We start from the raw sequence: 21,518 nt of genomic DNA on the forward strand, positions 1-21,518 counted from the left end.
TCAGCCAGCGTGTGGCGCACACGGCAGCCATCTTGGGGGCCCGGGCGCTCGGCGCATGCGCGCCCCTCCTGCAACCGGCGCCGGCGAGCCCCGCGCACCTCCTCCTGCGCAAGCGCCCTACCCTACCCGTGGGAAAGGCCCCGACGCGCATGCGGACCGCGGGCGGTCCTTTCCCCGGACTTTTCCCTGCGGTCAATCCACCCGGCGTGCTGCTGGGTCTTAAAGTCCGCCGTTTCACCCTTTCGGCTCTCGGCTTCAGGGGAGGCGCCCAAGTGGGCGGGCGCCAGGGGCAGATGAACCATGAAGCAGAGACTGAGCACGTGCTTAGGGCACCAGGGCCAAAGGGGGCACCACAAAGTTGGGGAAAGGGTGAAACGCTTAGTTTGTACAGTATATTGTGTTATCATAGAATGTTGGAGTTGGAAGGGGGGTCCTAGCAGGTCATCTAGTCCAACCCCCCCTGCACTCTGCAGGAGCAGAGCTGACAGCCCTGCAACACACCCGAAAGATGGTCGTCCAGCCTCCTCCGCTTGGAAACGTCCAGTGAGGGAGCACCCACCACCTCCAGAGGCAGTCTGTTCCACTGATAAACCACTCTGACAGTTAGGAAGTCTCTCCTGATATTTAGCCGCGCGACCCCCTTGTAATTTCCACCCATTAGATCTAGTCTTGCAATCCGGAGCAAGAGAGAATAGATCTGCTCCATCTTCTACATGACAGCCCTTCCGATACTTGAAGACGGCAATCATGTCCCCTCTAAGCCTTCTCTTTCCCAGGCTAAACATGCCCAACTCACCTTTCTTCATAAGACTTTTGGATTCCAACCCTCTCACCATCCTGGTTGCCCTCTTCTGGACATGCTCCAACTTGTCAACATCCTTCCTAAAATGTGGTGCCCAATTATGAATAAATTTTTGTACTGCTGCAACCTGCATTGTACATATCTGGTCAGACAGGTCAACCACTAAAATGGACTGGGGGTCAGTGTGGAAAGGGGGGGGCACCAAGATTGGTCAGCGCTCAGGGCACCAGTGAGCCTTAATCCGCCCCGGGGCAGGGCGCTTTCCCTGGGGTTGGCGGGGGAGGTCGCCCTTTGGCCGGCAGTCTGTTGGAAGAAAGGCAGGTTCATAATTGCAAGGAACCAAAACGGAATGGAGGTTTCTTTCCTTCCTGGATGAGGCTAGGCCGGAGGGACTTTTCTCCCCAAAGCATCTCACATCACCCTCCTCTTCTCCATTTTATCCTCACAACAACCCTGTAAGGGAGATGAGGCGCAGAGTGTGCGACTGGCTTCACAACAGCCAGGGGCCCCTGGAAGAATTTAGCCAGCCCCTTCCCTGGTCTGCTGACCACCCTGCCCCCAACTGGCATTGAGAAGGTGTGCCTTCCTGGAGGGGGGCGGTAGGGTTTATCCCTCCCCTGTCGAAGCCTCCGTCCCTCCCAAGGGGAGGCAGCCTGGCTCAGCCACCAGGCCTGAAGGGGACAGAAAACCCCCAGAAAGGTTTGAAAAAACTTTTATTAAGAGGTTATGTATTTAATACAGAAAAGGTCAGACAGTACAACCCCCCCCAGCCCTCCAACAGGACTGGCTGTCCCTCTCCTCCGGGTCTGACCCTCTCGGGACTGGCTGCCACTGGCCATTGAGAAGGACGCCCAGAACTCCAGAAGGCCCGACAGGAGTGTAGCTCCATTGCTTATATACAACATCCCCCATTCAGCTAAGACTGGAGACGGATTTCTTGTAATTATTTAACTGTTAGTATATTTACAAAAATTTATTGTAATGTTTTAGATTGTATGTTTCATAAATTGTTGTTACCCGCTCTGAACGGGTTTTGGGGAGAGTGGTTTATAAATCGAAATAAATAAATAAATAAATAAAACCTGAATAAGAATACCATTCCAGCATTGACTGCCCATGTGGTGTAGCAAAACTGGTCTTAAACCAGAAAGGGTTTTGATTCAAATTCATATTCAGCCACAAAAACTCAGTGATGGACCTTAAGCCAGCCACTCCCTCTCATCCTAACCTATGTCAAAGATCTGTTGCGAAAATGTATGGTGGATGAGAAGTTCGAGGATAGTGTCAGTTGTCCAGAAAGGTGACTAAAGGTGTCATAAGGGGCATGTTGGGAATTAGATATATAGGTTGTAATGTTTTAGATTGTGTGTTTGACAAATTGGTGTTACCCACTCTGAGTCAGATTCGGGGAGAGCAGGTTATAAACCTAAATAAACAAACAAACAAATAAGCAGCAAGTAGCATTGTCTGTCAAGCTGGGGAAGGTTCATATCGGCATTTCCAGGGCAGCAGAAGACCACCTCCACGCGCTGAAAGGTGTGAAAGTTTCTGGGGTGGGTTCCCTTCTCCAAGAGCTTCCGAGCATCAGCAAAAAGCTCACATCGGTCCGTCCGTCCTGAGCGCGAACAGCAAACCGGGCTTCGTTTCGCCCAGACTTCCGAGTCTGAACCGGCCCACACCCATCCCTGGAGAGGACCGTTCCCGTGGAGTTCACTGGGGGTGTTCCGACCTGCCCCGACATTTTGCCACCGCCCCGTCCTCTCCTGGCCCTCCACGGGTTGTGCCGCCCAAGGGCTCGGGGTTGGCACCTTCAGCAGTTTACAGATCATCTTGCCATGTCTTTGCTTTGAGGGGCGTGCTGCGCATAGGATTGTGACCACAACGCATCAAGGACCGACAGTGGAGAATGCTAAACAAACAAATGATGAAACGGGGCCATCTGCTTCCAGGGGAAGTCATGAGGGTGGACAAGCACAGATGGTCTGGGGGGGGGGGTTATCCACAGGAGTCCTGGCGGAGCGTTCCATCCTGTCAGCAAGCTGCCATTATGTGTTTTGTGACCTCTGTGTACATATCTTTCCCTCTTGCACCCAGCTTGGTTTCTATCATCCTGCTCCTGCGTTGGAATGCAAAAGATAACTGCTGGAGGTTGTGTGGGGGAGAAGGTGCTGTAATGCTTGGCTATTGCTTTTCCCATGAATAGTGCACCTGTGTTTTGTCTGATGTTCTGCCTGGTTCCCATGGCCTGGGCGCGCAACCGTTTCATTAGCCCGCCAGCGGGAAAGTTATTCATTGGATCTGTATCTATTTGAAGTTCCTATATTATGCTTGACCTAACTGTGTATCCCCAGTTCTAACAAAGAACGTGTTTGAGTATGTCTTCAACGCTTTGAAATAAATTTTGCTTTTCTTGAAAACGTGGATTTATTCTCGATGCTTGGGGATCCAACACATCCCTGGCTCGTAGGAGGGTCGTGCTGGCCCCGCCTTCTCAAGCCTCTTGTTCTTTTGGATCGCAGTAATCTGAAACGGAAGTTATTTTCCAGTTAGTTTCACACGATCAGGGCACATTAATATTAGGCCTACCAACCCCTCGGGTTGGGGCAGAGGACTTCTCACCCCACGCTCCTGTTCCACCAGGCAGCAGTGGGGTTTTCGTTTTTTTAAGCAGCATCACAAGTGACATCATCAATGCTTGTGACGTGCCCACCCCATTTTCTCACCCTCAGTCCTTCCCCAGACAACCGTATATAGATCAAGATGTAGGAACAGAACAGACCAATGGGGTCCTGGAATGGGGTTCAGTAGTCGGAGCTCTCCAGTCATTTCGATGGCATTTTCAAAGCCCTCTGAAAGTAGTTCCACTGCTGGAGCAGAAAGGCCAAGAGGTGTGAAGCAGCCTGAAGAGGAGGTGGAGAACAGTAGACTGACTTGGGTAAATGACCATCAGGATGGAGGAAAAGAGAGCCAGTTGCTCCTCAAGAATGGGTTTGCAGGGCCAGGACAAAATTCCATTACTGGTAATCACAAAAGTCAACCAGACACCAGCAGAAGAGAATTTGATGAAGAATCTCTGGAGAGCTTTAGTAGCATGCCAGATCCAGTGGATCCTACTGCTGTGACAAAAACATTCAAACCTAGGAAAGCATCTGCACGGGCCAGTCGGGCTTCCAAAGACAAAACGCCTAAGTCAAAGGATAAGAGAAGGAGTACTTCCCACTTTGAAAACAGGCCTAAAACTAAAGGTTATGAAAGCGCCAGTGTTTCTAGTACATGTGAACCTTACAAGAGCAATAGGAACACTCAACTCGGAAGGAAGAAGTTGTCCAAGCGAAAGTATTCAGTAAAAAGAATCGGGAACAACTAAAACAAAAAAAAATTAAATACAGTAGATCATCAGAAATGTCCCCAGGGTTTTCCGGATCCGGGCTCAGCAACAGAGGACGAATCTCGCCCTCATTCTCTAATTGTGAATATTAAAGCATCAATTCATAGATATATACTCCAATCCACTTGAGGACAAGAGCTCAGACTCGCAAAAGATTATGCTGGAATAAGGGGGGGGGCTTGAGGGACATTTAAAAGTTATATCTGTTTTTACCCCTTTTGGTTTTATTTTTGGCAGTTTCATTTAATGTTAATAAATGTTATTAATTAATGTTAATAAAAAGCCAGTTTGGTGTAGTGGTTAAGTGCGCGGACTCTAATCTGGGAGAACCGGGTTTGATTCCCCCACTCCTCCACTTGCACCTGGCTGGATGACCTCGACAAGAGCTGTCATTGAAAAAGAGCCATTTCTGTCAAGAGCTCTCTCAGCCCCACCTGCCTCACAGGGGTGTCTGTTGTGGGGAGGGGGAGGGGAAGGGAAAGGAGCTTGTAAGCCAGTCTGAGACTCCTTTGGGTAGTGAAGGGCAGGGTATAAATCCAATTTCTTCTTCTTCTTCAAATTTGCATATTTTTAAATAAAAACACATGTGTAATATTTGTTCATATCTTGCGGCTCTCAAACATCTGCCGTTTATTCTGTGTGGCTCTTGCGTTAAGCGAGTCTGGCCACCCCTGGCCTAGTACCACTGAGTAACGAGGAGAGAATTTTATGTTTACAAAAAGACAGCATCACATGCGGCACTATGTCAGTTCTGGTAAAAACCAGCAGGTGACATAGGTCAGGAATCGGTAGAAACTGTGGTCAAACCATAGAGTTTCCAACAATTCCTAGAGTTACCCTATGTCACTTAGAGGTTTTTACTGGAAGTGATGTAGTGCCACAACCAGCAACACAGCCCCCCCCCCCAGCCTTCCTCCATAATGACATACGGGTCGAGGGCCTCTAAGCACTATTAATCGCTCATTTTTGGGGGTGATGTATGCCTCCAAGGCTCAATTCAGGGGTTGGCAGGGGGGAGTACCGATTTGGCTTCGAGCACTCTGGAAGCACCCCTGTAGAAGCTGTGGGATGTACATTCCACATTGACTTGGTGAGGTTTCTGTGGCTCTCGGCTTCCTCCACCTTTCCTGACCTGATGTTCCAGTCTGGTCCATGTACTCCGTGCAACGGGCTATGGACTCCAGCTCCGTGTTCTTGCGGTCCGGTTCTCCACACAACTGGCAGAGGGTAATTTTTCTAGTCTGTGATTAGAGCCCCGAGCGGCTTCATTTGCTCCTTCTCCAGCATCAGCTCTGTATCTTTCCTGTGCGGCTCATCCTGTGGGCGATACATGCCTTTTGCAAGGAAAAAAGTAGTTGAAAGAAGGAAACCTTTGCAGCCAGACAGACAGTCTACAAGGCATTGCTGAAGTCAAAAACAAATTACACTTAAACAAGGATAGTTGAAATGTAACAGCTAACTGGAGTGTTTGGATGGCCTCGCCTCCCACCACCACCAATGCAGCTGTCTTACCACCCGGTGCCAAAACTGCCTAGCACCACCAAGGAAAGGGCATACAAAGGATGTACGTGGCTGGAGTACGGGAGGTGGGAGGGCTCACAGGGCGAGGAGGACACGCTGGTGGGCAGTGGTGGAGGTCCATGCAGGTAGGTGAGCAGGTGGGTGGCGGAGGGATGCAATGGGGGAGGGTGTACAGTGCTCCAGTTTGGTGTGAGAGCCAGTTTGGTGTAGTAGTTAAGTGCGCACGGACTCTAATCTGGGAGGACCGGGTTTGATTCCCCACTCCTCCTCCACTTGCACCTGGCTGGATGACCTTGGGCAAGCCATAGTTCTGATAAGAGCTGTTCTTGAAAAAGAGCCGTTTCTGTCAGAGCTCTCTCAGCCCCACCTACCTCACAGGGTGTCTGTTGTGGGGAGGGGAAGGGAAAGGAGTCTGTAACCCGCTCTGAGACTCCCTTGGGTAGTGAAGGGCGAGGTATAAATCCAATCTCTTCTTCTCATTTTCTCCCTCTAAGCCGAGTTGGTGTGAGCTAGCTCAAAGGGTTTCTTTAGCCTCCGGGTTTCTTTAGCCTTCACACGTTTTTGTCTTAGGTCAGGAAGCAGTTGGCTCCTGTCAGGCTTGGGTTGATTTTAGTTCTGCCTTTAATACCATCCTCCCAGATAGATTAGTGTCCAAATTGGAGGGCCTTGGACTCTCCAGCTCCATATATTTCTGGATTTTGAACTTTTTGACAGCCCGCCCCCAGAGGGTCAGAGTAGGGTCCTATATGTCCACAGCCCTTACCCTTAATACCGGTTCTCCACAAGGCTGTGTATTGAGCCCCTTGCTCTATACCCTCTATACACAGGATTGTACCCCCACCCACCCCAGCAACACCATCATCAAGTTTGCTGATGACACCACTGTGGTGGGGCTCATCTCTGGGAATGATGAGTCTGCTTATCGGGACGAGGTGGAACGGCTTTGTGTTTGGTGCAGGGAAAATAATTTGATCCTCAACACCACCAAAACCAAGGAATTGGTAGTGGACTATAGGAGGAACAAAACGGACATTCAGCCACTGTTTATTGGTGGAGAACGTGTGGAGAGGGTGGCTACTTTTAAGTTTTTGGGAGTGATTATTGAGCAGAACTTGACTTGGAGCACTAACACCACTGCTCTGGTGAAGAAGGCCCAGCAGAGGCTTTTTTTCTCAGACTTTTAAAGAAAAATAACTTGAGTGAGAAAATACTGATGTCTTTCTATCGCTGCTCAATAGAGAGCATTTTAACATACTGTGTCTGTGTCTGGTTTGCCAGTTGTACGGCTGTGGAGAGGAAAGCACTCCAGAGAGTTATCATCACAGCCCAGAAGATTATTGGCTGTCCTCTCCCACTCATGGAGGAATTGTATAGTTCTCGATGCTTGAAAAAAGCAAAGAACATTTTGCAGGATTTGTCACACCCTGAACACTCCCTGTTTGAACTGCTGCCTTCGGGTAGAAGATATAGGACAATCAAAACAAGGACAAACAGATTAAAAAACAGTTTTTATTCGAGAGCTATTATTGCTTTAAATGCTGTATGAATTGGAATTTGATGGTTTTGTTGACATTGGTTTTTAAGTTGCAATGTGAACCCTAATGGTTGTGTGAGTGTATATGAGTATGGTTGTGTGAGTGTATATGAGTATGCTTGTAGATCACCGAATGATTGCACCTTAATTTCGTTGTACTATGTACAATGACAATAAAGTATATTATTATTATTATTATTATTATTAACCATCTGAACTGGTGATATCAATGTCTGAGAACATCTGTACCTGTTGTATAACTGCCTAGGAACCCCATCTTTCCCTCGCTTTGACCCCGGCTCCCCCCTGCTTTCCCTTTAGAGTATATTTCAGAGTTCTTGTCATTCGCCCTTGCCTGTCACTGCATTCCTTGGGGGGGGGGGGGAGTGAGCGCGTGTCCGTAGGAGTAGTTTTGCTTGCTGTTGTAACTCCTCTATGAGGCCCCAAAGAGACATCTTTTCACACGGGGAGTTGACCTTGGAGACACATCTTTGATTAGCCAGAGGTGGACCATATATTCCTCAGGGTCTGGACAGGTTGCCAACATGTACGAAATATGTGATTATGACTATATGCACCTTTCCCGCCTTTGCACCCCAGTTCTGACAAAAGCAGTAATTCCTTGAACATCTCACATCTTCCAATAAACCTTTCAAAAGAAGAAAGCGTGTGTGTGAAGAGTGATTTGCCTGGGACCCTGACAGCTCCAGAGCAAACTGATTTATGCAGTATCCAAATCCCTCGCTCACAACTTTAATGCCAGTAGGTCACAAAGTTGAATTTTTGTTCAGAAGACTCCACAGCTTAGAGGGAGCATTGTTGGAGTGAGCAACACAGCATGTCTGGACACTGGGGGCGCTACACCATTCCCAAGTGTGTATAGGTGTTACCTCCTTGAACGGTATGCCTCTCTTTGTCTTGACCTGGGAGCTGCCCTCTCACCCCTCCTCTCTCTTCTTTTGCCTGCTCTCTCTCTGCACATGGCCTTCCATGGAGTTCACATCTCTACCGGTCCCTCCTGTAGGAACAACACCCTCTTATGTCTATACACACGATGCTAGACTTACCTTGCCATTTGTGATAGGGACAGTACTCTATAGATTAGGCTTCTCTCCTTTCGACCACAACTTGAACGTGAACTGAATCTATAATGTGAATAAGCAAAACAAAGTCTGAGTCCAGTGGCACCTTTAAGACCAGCGAAGCTTTATTCAAGGAAGAAGAAGAAGAAGAAGAAGATTGACATTATACCCCGCCCTTCACTTAGAGTCTCAAAGAGGCTTACAGACTCCTATCCCTTCCCCTCCCCACAACAGACACCCTGTGAGGTAGGCGGAGCTGAGAGAGCTCTTTCCAGAATTGTCCTTGAGAAAACCTCTGCCAGAACTAGGGCTTGCCCAAGGTCATCCAGCAGGTGCAAGTGGAGGAGTGGGGAATCAAACCCGGTTCTCCCAGATTAGAGTCCGCGCACTTAACCACGACACCAAACTGGTAGTATGAGACCTTTAAAAGGGAAAGGACGGAGGCTTTTAAAGACGCCTCTCCTGGCTCTGCAAGCTGCTGTTGGGCATCCTGCCGGTCTTTAAGGTCAGAGACATTCTTCGGCCACCACGTGACTAGTTCTTCGTGAGGCAAAACTATTCCCGGTGGTGCTTGCAAGAAGGGCTCCCCTTGGCCCCGAGATATGGCGCAGGGGGGGGGATTCCTCAGCGCACCAGCGCCCCCTAGCACAGCTTGGAGGGAGCACTAGCTGGGCCCCCCTAGGAAGTAACATCTCGGTAAACAGGCATCTTCCCCGACCTGTTGGCAACACTGACTCGGTTTCCAACCTCCAGGTTTGACCCGGAGATCTCTTGGAATCACAACAGGTTTTCAGGTGATAGAGATCAGTTGCCCTGGAGAGAAATGGCTGCTTTGGAGCACGGAGTCTATGGCTCCACCCCCAAAGCGACGGGAATTTTCCAACCTGGAGTTGGCAACCCTGCCTAGCCAGTGAAATATCAGGCTGCTCTAGATGAAAACCTTTTGAATAAGTGGCGCTTTGGAACCACAGCAGTCACCTGACCACCGGGGCAGGCCTGTTAACGCTCCAGAATAAAACAAAGAGAGGCCACGCTCCTAAAAGCTCAAATGATCTACGCGGAAACAAGGAGAGCAGTAAAGGCAGGCAAGCACCCTAAAGCGCCCGTCCCCTGGTTTGGCCTGCAAGCTGACTTGCATTCTTTGCAGCAGCTTTTCCCAAGCTCTGCAGCCTTGGAGTGAATGCCCGCCTTCTTTGGCATGGCCTTTTATACCTCCTTCCCAGGCACCACCCCCTTCCTCCTCTATTGGTCCGAGTTTTCCCTCCAAATCCCCCGTTAACCAATCACAGGGTCCAAAGGTGGCCTGGGAAATGTAGGCCCAGTAGTCACTCGAGTACAGGCTTCCCCAGAGCCACTAGGCCTCATTCCTTCAAAGAACATGAAGAAACACACTCAGTGTAATTTAAGTACAGGTCCTGTTGTTTTTTTTAAGTACTACTTAGATGAGGCCATTTGCATAGGTTTGCCAGTAGTCATACCCAGTGTTCCCTCTAAGCTGAGTTTGTGTGAGCCAGCTCACCATTTTTTAGCCTCCGGCTCACACGTTTTGCCTTAGCTCAGGAAGGATGACTCCAGAGCAAGCTAATTTAATGCAGTAGCCAAATCGCTCGCTCACGACTTTTAATGCTGGTAGCTCCTGAAGTAGTCCTGGTAATTTTTTTTAATGAAAATATTACAAAATATGAATTGTGGAGCTGAATTTTTGAATTGGGTGGAAAGTATTTATACGGACCATCAAGCCAGAATTTTAATGAAAACCAAGATAACAAAAGGAACCCAACAGGGTTGTCCAATTTCACTGCTATTATTTATTCTGGCAATGGAAATATTGGCTACAAGAATTAGACAAGGTATAGATTACTGGAATGAAAGAAGACAAAGAAGAGTACAAGGAAAAGCTGCGTGGATGATATCATTACTGTAACAAACCCAATTATTTCCTTGAAATATATAATGGAACCAATAATTAGATTTGGAAGGTACTCAGGATATACAGAATAAAAGAAGACCAAGATAACATTATTAGAGGCAACTAAAGTAGAGCAAGGAGAGAGAGAGAAAAATAACAGAATATGTGGGGCTGGAGAAGTCCATCAGCCGTTCTATGTATGGAGAGGAGGAATCTTGCCTAGCCAAGCCCAACATGGTTGGCTAGCCAGGCAAGCTGGCTTTCTTTCCTTCCCTCCTTTGGGGGGCTGGGTCCAAGGAAGGACCCTCTACACAAGTTCCCGGGACCCCATCCACAAGTTTCTTATGGGGCTCTAGAATCAGTAAGACCAACCATGGCGTGGAGGCCAAAGTTCTGACACTACTGGCGTCTACGGCTTGATTGTCTCTGAACAGCAACGTTCCACTGAGTAATCGTGACCAATGGCCATTGGTGCACCTCTCCCCCATGAATTGTTCTGGTGGTGGTGGGAAGGGTTAGGGTCATTCCCAAACCCTTAACCTTGTAGGGTTTTCAAGGCAAGAGACGATCAGAGGTGGTTTGCCATTGCCTGCCTCTGTCTTATGACTCTGGACTTCCTTGGTGAAGAGTAACTCATACTGATCCTGCTTAGCTTCTGAGATCAGGCTAGACTTGGCCATCCAGGTGAGGGCACCGAATTGGCCTAGGGCCCTCCCCCCCCAAAAAAAAGCCAACTGAGCTACTGGCCATCACTACATCTTGTGGCAATGGGTTCCACACATTAGCTGAGTATGCTGGAATGTTGGGAGGGAATGGACCAAATTTTGGCCAGGCCGTGGTTCCTGCTAGCCAAGCCAATCACAGCCACTTGTGGTCAGTTTGGGGGCAGCAACTGGTGATGGCGTTGATAAAAGGGAACACAGGCTGTGGCAAATAAAATGCAAGTCTGTGATCAGGCAGGCGAAAAGGGAATATGAGGAGCATATAGTGAAAAACGTAAAGAGCAAAAATAAAACTTTCTTCAAATACATTAGAAGCAGGAAACCAGCCAGGGAGGCAGTGGGGCCCTTGGATGACCAAGGGGTAAAAGGAGTACTGAGGGATGATAGGGAAATGGCTGAGAAGCTGAATGCATTTTTTGCCTCTGTCTTCACTGTGGAAGATGAGAAGTGCTTGCCCACTCCAGAACCACTGATTTCAGGAGGGGTGTTGAAAGACCTGAGTCAGATTGAGGTGACGAGAGAGGAGGTCCTAAAACTGATAGACAACTTAAAAACTGAAAAATCACCAGGCCCAGATGGCATACATCCGAGAGTTCTGAAAGAACTCAAATGTGAACTTGTAGATCTCCTGACAAAGATATGTAATCTTTCCTTAAAATCTGCCTCCATTCCTGAGGATTGGAAGGTAGCAAATGTCACTCCCATCTTTAAAAAGGGTTCCAGAGGAGATCCGGGAAATTACAGGCCAATCAGTCTGACGTCGATACCGGGTAAATTGGTGGAAACCATTATTAAGGAAAGAATTAGTAGGCACATAGATGAACAAAACCTATTGAGGCAGACTCAGCACGGTTTCTGTAAGGGAAGATCTTGTCTCACTAACCTGTTAGTGTTCTTTGAGGGGGTGAACAAACATGTGGACAAGGGGGATCCAATAGATATTATTTACCTTGACTTCCAGAAAGCTTTTGATAAAGTTCCTCATCAAAGGCTCCTAAGTAAGCTCAAAAATCATGGGATAGAAGGACAAGTCCTTTTATGGATCAAAAACTGGCTAGTTCATAGAAAACAGAGAGTGAGTGTAGGTGGGCAATTTTCTCAGTGGAGGGTGGTAAGCAGTGGGGTACCGCAGGGATCAGTACTTGGTCCACTGCTTTTTAACTTGTTCATTAATGATTTGGAGATGGGAGTAAGCAGTGAAGTGGCTAAATTTGCGGATGATACAAAGTTGTTCAGGGTGGTGAAAACCAGTGAGGATTGTGAGGCACTCCAAGGGGATCTGTCAAGGATGGGCGAGTGGGCGTCAACATGGCAAATGGGGTTCAATGTGGCCAAGTGCAAGGTGATGCACATTGGAGCCAAAAATCCTAAATATAAATACACATTGATGGGGTCTGAACTGGCAGAGACTGAGCAAGAGAGAGATCTTGGAGTTGTAGTGGATAACTCACTGAAAATGTCGAGACAGTGTGTGACTGCAATAAAGAAGGCCAATGCTATGCTGGGGATTATTAGGAAGGGTATTGAAAACAGATCAGCCAATATAATAATGCCCCTATATAAATCAATGGTGAGACCTCATTTGGAATACTGTGTGCAGTTCTGGGCACCACACCTTAAAAAGGATATTATAGCTTTGGAAAAAGTGCAGAAAAGGGCAACTCGAATGATAAAAGGGTTGGAACACTTTCCCTATGAGGAAAGGTTAAAGCGCTTAGGGCTCTTTAGCTTGGAGAAAAGACGACTGAGGGGTGACATGATCGAGGTTTATAAGATTATGCATGGGAAAGAGCAGGTAAAGAAAGAGGTACTTTTCTCCCTTTCTCACAATACAAGAACTCGTGGGCACTCCATGAAACTGCAGAGCGGTCGGGTTAGAACGGATAAAAGGAAGTACTTCTTCACCCAAAGAGTGATTAACACATGGAATTCACTGCCACAGGAAGTGGTGGGTGCTACAAGCATGGACGGCTTCAAAAGGGAATTAGATAAGCATATGGAGCAGAGGTTTCTCACAATACAAGAACTCATGGGCACTCCATGAAATTGCTGAGCGGTCAACGGATAAAAGGAAGTCCTTCTTCAGCCAAAGAGTGATGAACACATGGAATTCACTGCCGCAGGAGGTGGTGGCGACTACAAGCATGGGAGTTAGGGAGTTAGATAAGCATATGGAGCAGAGGTCCATCAGTGGCTATTAGCCACAAGGTATAGCTAGGGGCTCTGGGGCAAGTGATGCTCTGTCTTCTTGGTGCTTGGGGGGGGGTCAACAGTGGGAGGGCTTCTAATGTCCTGGCCCCACTGCTGGACCTCCTGATGGCACTGGTATTCTGGCCCCGCTGGTGGACCTCCTGAGGGCCCCTGGTATTTTTGGCCACTGTGTGACACAAAGAGTGTTGGACTGGAGGGGCCATTGGCCAGTTCCAACATTGGCTTCTCTTATGTTCTTATAAGAGGGAATTAGATAAGCATATGGAGCAGAGGTCCGTCAGTGGCTCTTAGCCACAAGGTACAAATAGGAACCCTCAGGCTGGGGCAAGGGATGCTCTGTATTCTTGGTGCTTGGAGAGCGGGGCAACAGTGGGAGGGCTTCTCGTGTCCTGGCCCCACTGCTGGACCTCCTGAGGGCACCTGGTATTTTTGGCCCCTGTGTGACAGATTGTTGGACTAGGTGGGCCATTGGCCTGATCCAACATTGGCTTCTCTTATGTTCTTATCCCTGGATCCTCTGGAATCTATTATCTTATGTTCTTATCCCTGGATCGTCTGGAATCTATTTGTTTCCACTTATGTTCAGCCTGTCTCCGCAATGCGCCCCAAAGTTGCTTACATCAGTTTGGCTCAGGTGCAAGAGAAGATCTTCTGTAGAACAATATAGCCAGTTTGGTGTAGTGGTTAAGTGCGCGGACTCCAATCTGGGAGAACCAGGTTTGATTCCCCACTCTGCCACATGCAGCCAGCTGGATGACCTTGGGTCATTCACAAGTTCTCTCAGAGTTGTTCTCTCAAGGGCAGTTCTCAAGAAAGCTCTCTCAGCCCCACCTACCTCATAGGGTGTCTGTTGTGAGGAGGGAAAGGGATTGTAAGCTGCTCTGAGACGCCTTCAGATAGTGAAGGGCAGGGTATAAATCCAATCTCTTCTTCTTTTTGTGCATGGGGAGTGGATGAAAACCATTCAGACATATAATCCTTAATTCTGGTCTGTACTTAACAATTTGCAAAAGGAAGGTTATTTCTGTTAATTAACTCTGATAAGCGAAGGAGTGTTCTCCACTCACAACTGGCCTAGGGTGCCGCCTAGTGTTCAGTAATTGGAATGCAAGAACATAAAACGGAACCAACTCTTTTTCCAACAGACATATTATTAGGCCCTGTAGATTCTACCTGATATGAGAAATGCATGTAGCAGTGGGTCAATGGCTGATCTAAACCCGGGGACTAGTCCCTGAAGAAAAGCCCTGGTGCCAACTCTGCCCCCATATCTACTTCAGTGACCCAACAACACCAGCTGCACTATCAAGGGCTTGTTAGTCTGAAAATCTTCTGATGGGATTCATGCTATCCACGGGCAGCATACTCTTCTTTTGCCATTTACAGGAAGGGGTATAAAGTATATAAGCCAAGACCACAGCACTCCTGGCCAGGTCACCTGTGAACTGTCCTTGAAACATGGGCAGTTTAGTCTCTTGAGGCCAAAATAAACAGGAGTCAAGCCGGCCAGCGTGATGTAGTGGTGAAGAGTGGTGGACCCTAATCTGGAGAGCCGGGTTTGAGTTCCCACTCCTCCTCCTCCTTTCTCCTTTTGGGGGAAAGCCGACAGGAGATGAAAAGTCTCTGGTTCGGGTTGGCTCATCTCAGAGAGATGAGGGGGTACCTGTTGCTTTTCTACAGGGAGGTGGATTGAAACTGTCCACTGAGACCATGGCTAGTGACATGGACTGCCTGACAAGGTCTCGAGATAGCAAGAGGAAGGTGGCAGGCTTAACTAGTATGGGAAATTACAGGTGTTTCTATACAAATGCTAGAAGTGTCCGAGGTAAAATCGGGGAGTTGGAGTGCTTGGTGTCGGAGAGGAAAATACACATTGTGGTTATTTCAGAAACTTGGTGGGATGAGGAAAAATAGTGGGATACGGTGAATCCCGGTTATATATTATATTGGAAGGATAGGGGGGAAGGGTTGGAGGTGGGGTGGCTCTGTATGTCAGAGAGGGTATAAAGTCTAGAAAGATTGAGAGGCTAAGTGAAGTGGATTCGCTTCTGGAAGTTCTGTGGGTTGAAATAGGGGGGCCAAAAGGAAACTTAACACTGGGAGTTTGTTATCGCCCACCAGATCAAAAGATAGAGGAGGATTATAAAATGATGAATGAATTAAAGATAGCAGCTAGACAAAAACACTGTGTCGTAATAGGTGATTTTAACTACCCACACATTGATTGGGTCAATATGTGTTCTAGTCGAGAGAAAGAGATTGAGTTTCTAGACACTCTAAATGACTGTGCTATGGAGCAGATGGTCACGGAACCTACCAGGGGAGAGGCGATCCTTGATTTGGTCCTAAGTAACACTCAAGACCTGGTGAGAGATGTAAAAGTGATTGCACCACTTGGAAACAGTGATCATAATGTTGTTGAGTTCATCATTTGTACAAATAGAGAATTGGCCAAAAAGACTCACACAACCATTTTTAACTTTAAAAGGGGTAATTTCTCTGATATGAGGGGACACGTGGGGAGGAAACTGAAAGGAAAAGTAGAAAGGGTCAAAACAATTGGGGAAGCTTGGGATCTATTTAAAACTACGATCCTAGAAGCTCAAAAAATATATATTCCGCAGGTTAGGAAAGGCACAAACAGGTATAGGAAAAAGCCTGCATGGTTAACAAACAGAGTAATGGAGGCTGTAAAAAGTAAAAAGAATTCCTTTAAGCAGTGGAAAGCTAGTCACAGTGAGGCTGATAAAACGGAACACAGGCTATGGCAAATAAAATGCAAGTCTGAGGTCAGGCAGGCAAAAAGGGAATATGAGGAGCATATAGCAAAAAACGTAAAAACCAACAATAAAACTTTCTTCAAATACATTAGAAACAGGAAACCAGCCAGGGAGGCAGTGGGGCCCTTGGACGACCAAGGGGTAAAAGGAGTATTGAAGGATGATAGGGAAATGGCTGAGAAGCTAAATGCATTTTTTGCCTCCGTCTTCACTGTGGAAGATGAGAAGTGCTTGCCCACTCCAGAACCACTGATTTCAGGAGGGGTGTTGAAAGACCTGAGTCAGATTGAGGTGACGAGAGAGGAGGTCCTAAAACTGATAGACAACTTAAAAACTGAAAAATCACCAGGCCCAGATGGCATACATCCGAGAGTTCTGAAAGAACTCAAATGTGAACTTGTAGATCTCCTGACAAAGATATGTAATCTTTCCTTAAAATCTGCCTCCATTCCTGAGGATTGGAAGGTAGCTAATGTCACTCCCATCTTTAAAAAGGGTTCCAGAGGAGATCCGGGAAATTACAGGCCAGTCAGTCTGACGTCGATACCGGGTAAATTGGTGGAAACCATTATTAAGGAAAGAATTAGTAGGCACATAGATGAACAAAACCTATTGAGGCAGACTCAGCACGGTTTCTGTAAGGGAAGATCTTGTCTCACTAACCTGTTAGTGTTCTTTGAGGGGGTGAACAAACATGTGGACAAGGGGGATCCAATAGATATTATTTACCTTGACTTCCAGAAAGCTTTTGATAAAGTTCCTCATCAAAGGCTCCTAAGTAAGCTCAAAAATCATGGGATAGAAGGACAAGTCCTTTTATGGATCAAAAACTGGCTAGTTCATAGAAAACAGAGAGTGAGTGTAGGTGGGCAATTTTCTCAGTGGAGGGTGGTAAGCAGTGGGGTACCGCAGGGATCAGTACTTGGTCCACTGCTTTTTAACTTGTTCATTAATGGAAGCTGTAAAAGGTAAAAAGGATTCCTTTAAGCGGTGGAAAGCTAGTCACAGTGAGGCTGATAAAACGGAACACAGGCTATGGCAAATAAAATGCAAGTCTGTAGTCAGGCAGGCAAAAAGGGAATATGAGGAGCATATAGCAAAAAACATAAAAACCAACAATAAAACTTTCTTCAAATACATTAGAAGCAGGAAACCAGCCAGGGAGGCAGTGGGGCCCTTGGATGACCAAGGGGTAAAAGGAGTACTGAAGGATGATGGGGAAATGGCTGAGAAGCTAAATGCATATTTTGCCTCCGTCTTCACTGTGGAAGATGAAAAGACCCGAGTCAGATTGAGGTGACGAGAGAGGAGGTCCGAAAACTGATAGACAACTCAAAAACTGATAAATCACCAGGCCCAGATGGCATACATCCGAGAGTTCTGAAAGAACTCAAATGTGAACTTCTGGATCTCCTGACAAAAATATGTAATCTCTCCTTAAAATCAGCCTCCATTCCTGAGGACTGGAAGGTAGCAAATGTCACTCCCATCTTTAAAAAGGGTTCCAGAGGAGATTAACTTTAGCCACTTCACTGCTTACTCCCAACTCCAAATCATTAATGAACAAGTTAAAAAGCAGTGGACCAAGTACTGATCCCTGCGGTACCCCACTGCTTACCCCCCTCCACTGATATCCACCCTCCCTTGCACTAATATACAAACATGCTTCTATAAACAACAAGAAATTTATTTCAACAGTTTAACAAACAAAGAACAAAACCTTTTTAGGAACTGTAAACTTTTTAGAAACTGGAGCTTGCCGCTCAGGGATCCTCCGTGGACTCCGTCGCAGGAGTGGAAGGTGGTGCGGGATGCTGCAGTCGATCAACGTCCCTGCGGAGACGCCGCACTATCCGTCGTATCATGTCTATCAGCTGCAGCACCTGATGGACTGCGGAGTGAAGGAAGGGGGGGGGTATTTAGATAGGGCCTTGTGGAATCCCCAAGGGAGTGCAGTTGCCTGTGGCAGTCAGATCACCACATATCGGTAACAGTGGCCCATCCCGTGGGCACTGGTTTACCGGAAAGGAAAACCATGTCATCAAAGCCACAGGCCTCATAGGCCAAAGACTTCGCCTGCTCACACTGACCGGTGGGGCTATTTCATTTTGTAATGTGCTGCCAACACTCACTGGAGTGACACCGCCTTCCCAGAGGGACAGTGAGACACCTCTGGACAATCCCCAACCCTCGGAAAGTGAGTACCACAATCTTTGGGCACCCCCTGGAGAATTGGCAACCCCTCCAAATTGGGCCCGTTTGGGTTCCCTGGCCTCCTCTTGGCCCCTGTTAACTTCCTGAGCAGGGAGGACCATGTGGCCATGGCACACCAGGCCCTAAAACTCTGCCCCTACACCCCCTTCGGCCAATCTCAGGAGACTGTGGGCCCCAGGATGGGATTTGCTTTCCCTCTCCCAAAAGACTGGACTTACATCTGTTTGTCACCCGTTCCTCATGCTACTGTTGCCAATGCCACAGCTCCCGGCAGCCATGGCAGGTCTCCACACACCCCGCAGCCTGGGGTGACGCCGCCAACTGACCTAAGGCCAATAGAATACAGCTTCTAATCAGGGCAAGAAGTACATTCCCCATAGGGCGACCTGAGTTGGACCTTACCTGCGGCCGACTCTGCCGAGGACATGATAGGGATTGGCCCCTGTGCTGCCAACCCCTCCTCTCTCTCCTCGGGGGGCGCCCCTGAAAAGAGCACAAGTTGGGTTAGGGAAGCGCGTAGATCAAGGAGCAGCCCCCAAACACTAGTAGTAGTCCTGCGTGAGTTCTTACACAGGTACGGTAAAGGTCGTCACCGCACTCTGGCCACTCACCATGCTGTTTCCATCAGCACGGCCATTCCTCACACACCACAACCTCCTACTTCCAACAAACCACTGTCCACTCACCCTCTCCCGCGTCCCCCGAGGGTACCAGCACAGGTCCTGGCGATTGTGCCGCCTGATGTCCTCCAGCTGTGTTAGAAGGCGGGGGAGAAATGGTCACTGCAGAGTTCAACAATTAACCTTAGCTCATGGTCAGATTACGGATTTAAAGTCAGTGCAATACGCATATCGTACACTCACCTGCCCCATTGTCCCCTGAGGACAGTGTCACGGCCTCCCCGGGCAGAGAGGGTCCGGCTGCAGAAAAAGGAGAAGGTATAAGCTGTCAATGTAGTAGTCACGTCAATGACCTGGGGTGCGTGAGGCCCACAGGTTACGATCACTGTGCTTTCGCAGAGGGCACACTTACCAGCGGCTGGTGCTTCCGGGGGTCCCACTGCTGCTGGCTCATCTGAAGATGAGGTTGGTGGCAAGACTCTGGCCCTCTGGGCCCATCCCCGTCTCCTCACTCGAGGTCTCTCTACAGATGAGAAAGTGTTGCATTTGAAATGTGGATGGCGTTTGAGGCTGGGATATGTGATTATAAAACCTCTGAGTCAGCCTTGGAGGGTGGAGTCCAAGGTCCCACCTTGAGGTTGGCAACCCTGGCCATGGCAGAACCCTTGGGGGTGACTTGATACCACCCGACTTGCGTGACTCAGCCAGGTCTGGCTGCTTGCTGCTGTTCAACAGCAGCGACCCTATGAAAGTCAGTGTGGTACAGCACTTTGCGCTCCAGAGTAGTTTCAGATTCCCTACTGGCTGTGGAAGCTCACTGGGTGATTTTGGACCACTCACATACTTTCAGCATACTTTCAGCCTAATCTACCTCACAGGGTTGTTGTGCAGATAAAAAGGAGAAGAGAAAAATCTACACTGCTCTGGTCCCCACTGTGGAGTAAGATAGTAGTTTTCCTAGGTAGAGGCAGCGGGGGAAGAGAGTGGAGATAGAAAACTTAAGACAGAGGAGCAGGTAAAGGAGGGTTGGCTGTTGGGTAGAAAAGAGATAGGGTTGCCAACTCCAGGTTGGAAAATTCCTGGATATTTGAGGGGTGGAGCCTGGGGAGGGTGGGATATGAGGAGGGGAGAAACTACAGAACATTATAATGCCATAGACTCCACCCTCCAAGGTACTTACATGGGGCTCTCCGCTAAAAAACCAGTTGGGTCTCCCCGCTTGCGTCCACAGACGCGCCAGCATCAGGAAGTCCTCTAAGGCGTCGAAAAACGCAGATTTTTCTCTCTTAAATTTGGCTCTGACTTGAGAGCTGGTGCGTGGGTAGCCCTCTGCCCCTGGCCACCCTAGAAAAAATTCCCAGTGTACGCATGTGAGTGCTGGGCATCACCCTGGGCCCAGCACACATCTCATACAGAAGCTCGAGTATATGCTCGACCTCTGCATTCTGCCAGAAGATGCCCATTCTTCTAGCAGCCTTTACAACGTTAAGGAAGGGAAGACAGATGTTCGCCATCTGAATGCCGGTAAGTACAACGATTGCAACCGGCACAGATTCCGTTGAAAAGGCTGCGTCTGAATGCACCCAGAGTGTTCGACTGGATGGGCCTTTGGCCTGATCCAACATTGGCATCTCTTATGTTCTCCATGTGAAGGCTGCTGGGTGACCTCTGGCCCGTCCCGGTTCTCTCAGAGTCTCTTCCAGCCCCACAAGGTGCCCGTTGTGGGGAGAGGAAGGGCAGGCAATTCTGAACCGCTTTGAGACACAGAAAAGTAGGGTATAAGAACCAACGCTTCTTCTTGTAGGTGGGCTGGAAGCAACAGGGGGAAGTTTATAGCCGGAGGCCTTGGCTTAGTTTTCGAAGTAGACGGGCAGGAGGGGGCTTGGCGATAGAATTTGAGTTTTGCTTGTCTAAAATGCATCGTAATTTCTTTAAAAAAAATCTCTGAACTGGATTTATTCTTAGCGCTTGGATTTTTCATGTATAGCTATCCCTTTTGCTGTTGCATATTTCCTTCCTTCCGGTGTCTGTTATTGTGTTTTGATGAGCCAGTGCAATTCATGCCAAAGAATCGAGGATCACACGGTTACACAGGAAAGGTGGATTACTCCTATTTCACAGGAAAGGTGGGCAGTCCTATGCTTTGGCTGTTACTGCAACTGAGCTCCTTGGGAGAGTTTGTCAATATTGCCCGGCACTGGTGTTGGGGGCCCTGAGCCACGGCCCCAATCCAGGAGGGCTTAAGCCCCTCCCCCCAGTTTCCCCTTTTGTTCCTAGCCAGGGTGAGGAAAGAGAGCCTCCATCGGCAGGGGCAGTCAACCTGTGATTCCCAGCGCCGGAAGGCGGCGACAAGAGGGGAAGGGAGCCCCTCCCTCCCCGATCCTGCAGGGGGGATGGCGGAGCAGCCCTGTAGCGAGCAAATTATCTGCGGGGGGTGGGTGCAATCTGTAACCGAGGGCCAAAGTGACCCGCCACAAGGCAGCCGCCAGTTTGTGCAATGCCCCTCTCTCCGCGGGCGCCTCCGACTCCGGGCGCGGGAGGGGCTCCGCTCCACCCCCGGCCACGAGGCTCGCCCCCGCCTCACCTGGCCTCCCGACCCGCCGGCCTGGCCGCCCTCCTCCCGCCCGGGCTGCGCGCCTGCCTGCCTGCTTGCTGCGCCCTTGCGCGCCAGGGAGGCGCCCGGAGGCCAGAGCCGGCCCGCCCCCCCTCCTCCCTCCCCCCCCCGGCTCGGCCGG

At 48.8% G+C, this 21,518-nt stretch overlaps 2 protein-coding genes across 2 annotated transcripts in view; one reads left to right on the forward strand and one right to left on the reverse strand.

Annotated features, from left to right (window-relative positions):
- DNAJA3 (DnaJ heat shock protein family (Hsp40) member A3) overlaps positions 1 to 2,543 on the reverse strand; it is a 17,550-nt gene extending 15,007 nt beyond the window's left edge. Inside the window, exons 1-2 of the mRNA XM_015409885.1 lie at positions 2,403 to 2,543; positions 127 to 323 (exon numbers count right to left, since the gene is read on the reverse strand). Of these exons, the coding sequence (XP_015265371.1) occupies positions 127 to 323; positions 2,403 to 2,543 (338 nt within the window). The remainder of the gene's footprint in view (positions 1 to 126; positions 324 to 2,402) is intronic.
- Positions 2,544 to 20,843: 18,300 nt separating this feature from the next.
- Positions 20,844 to 21,518, forward strand: part of LOC107109289 (coronin-7-like) — a 102,029-nt gene continuing 101,354 nt past the window's right edge. The window contains exon 1 of the mRNA XM_015409886.1: positions 20,844 to 20,909. Coding sequence (XP_015265372.1) covers positions 20,844 to 20,909 — 66 coding nt within the window. The remainder of the gene's footprint in view (positions 20,910 to 21,518) is intronic.

Source organism: Gekko japonicus, unplaced genomic scaffold, assembly GCF_001447785.1.
Source record: "Gekko japonicus isolate JY-2015 unplaced genomic scaffold, Gekko_japonicus_V1.1 scaffold78, whole genome shotgun sequence".
Taxonomy (NCBI): Eukaryota; Metazoa; Chordata; class Lepidosauria; order Squamata; family Gekkonidae; genus Gekko; species Gekko japonicus.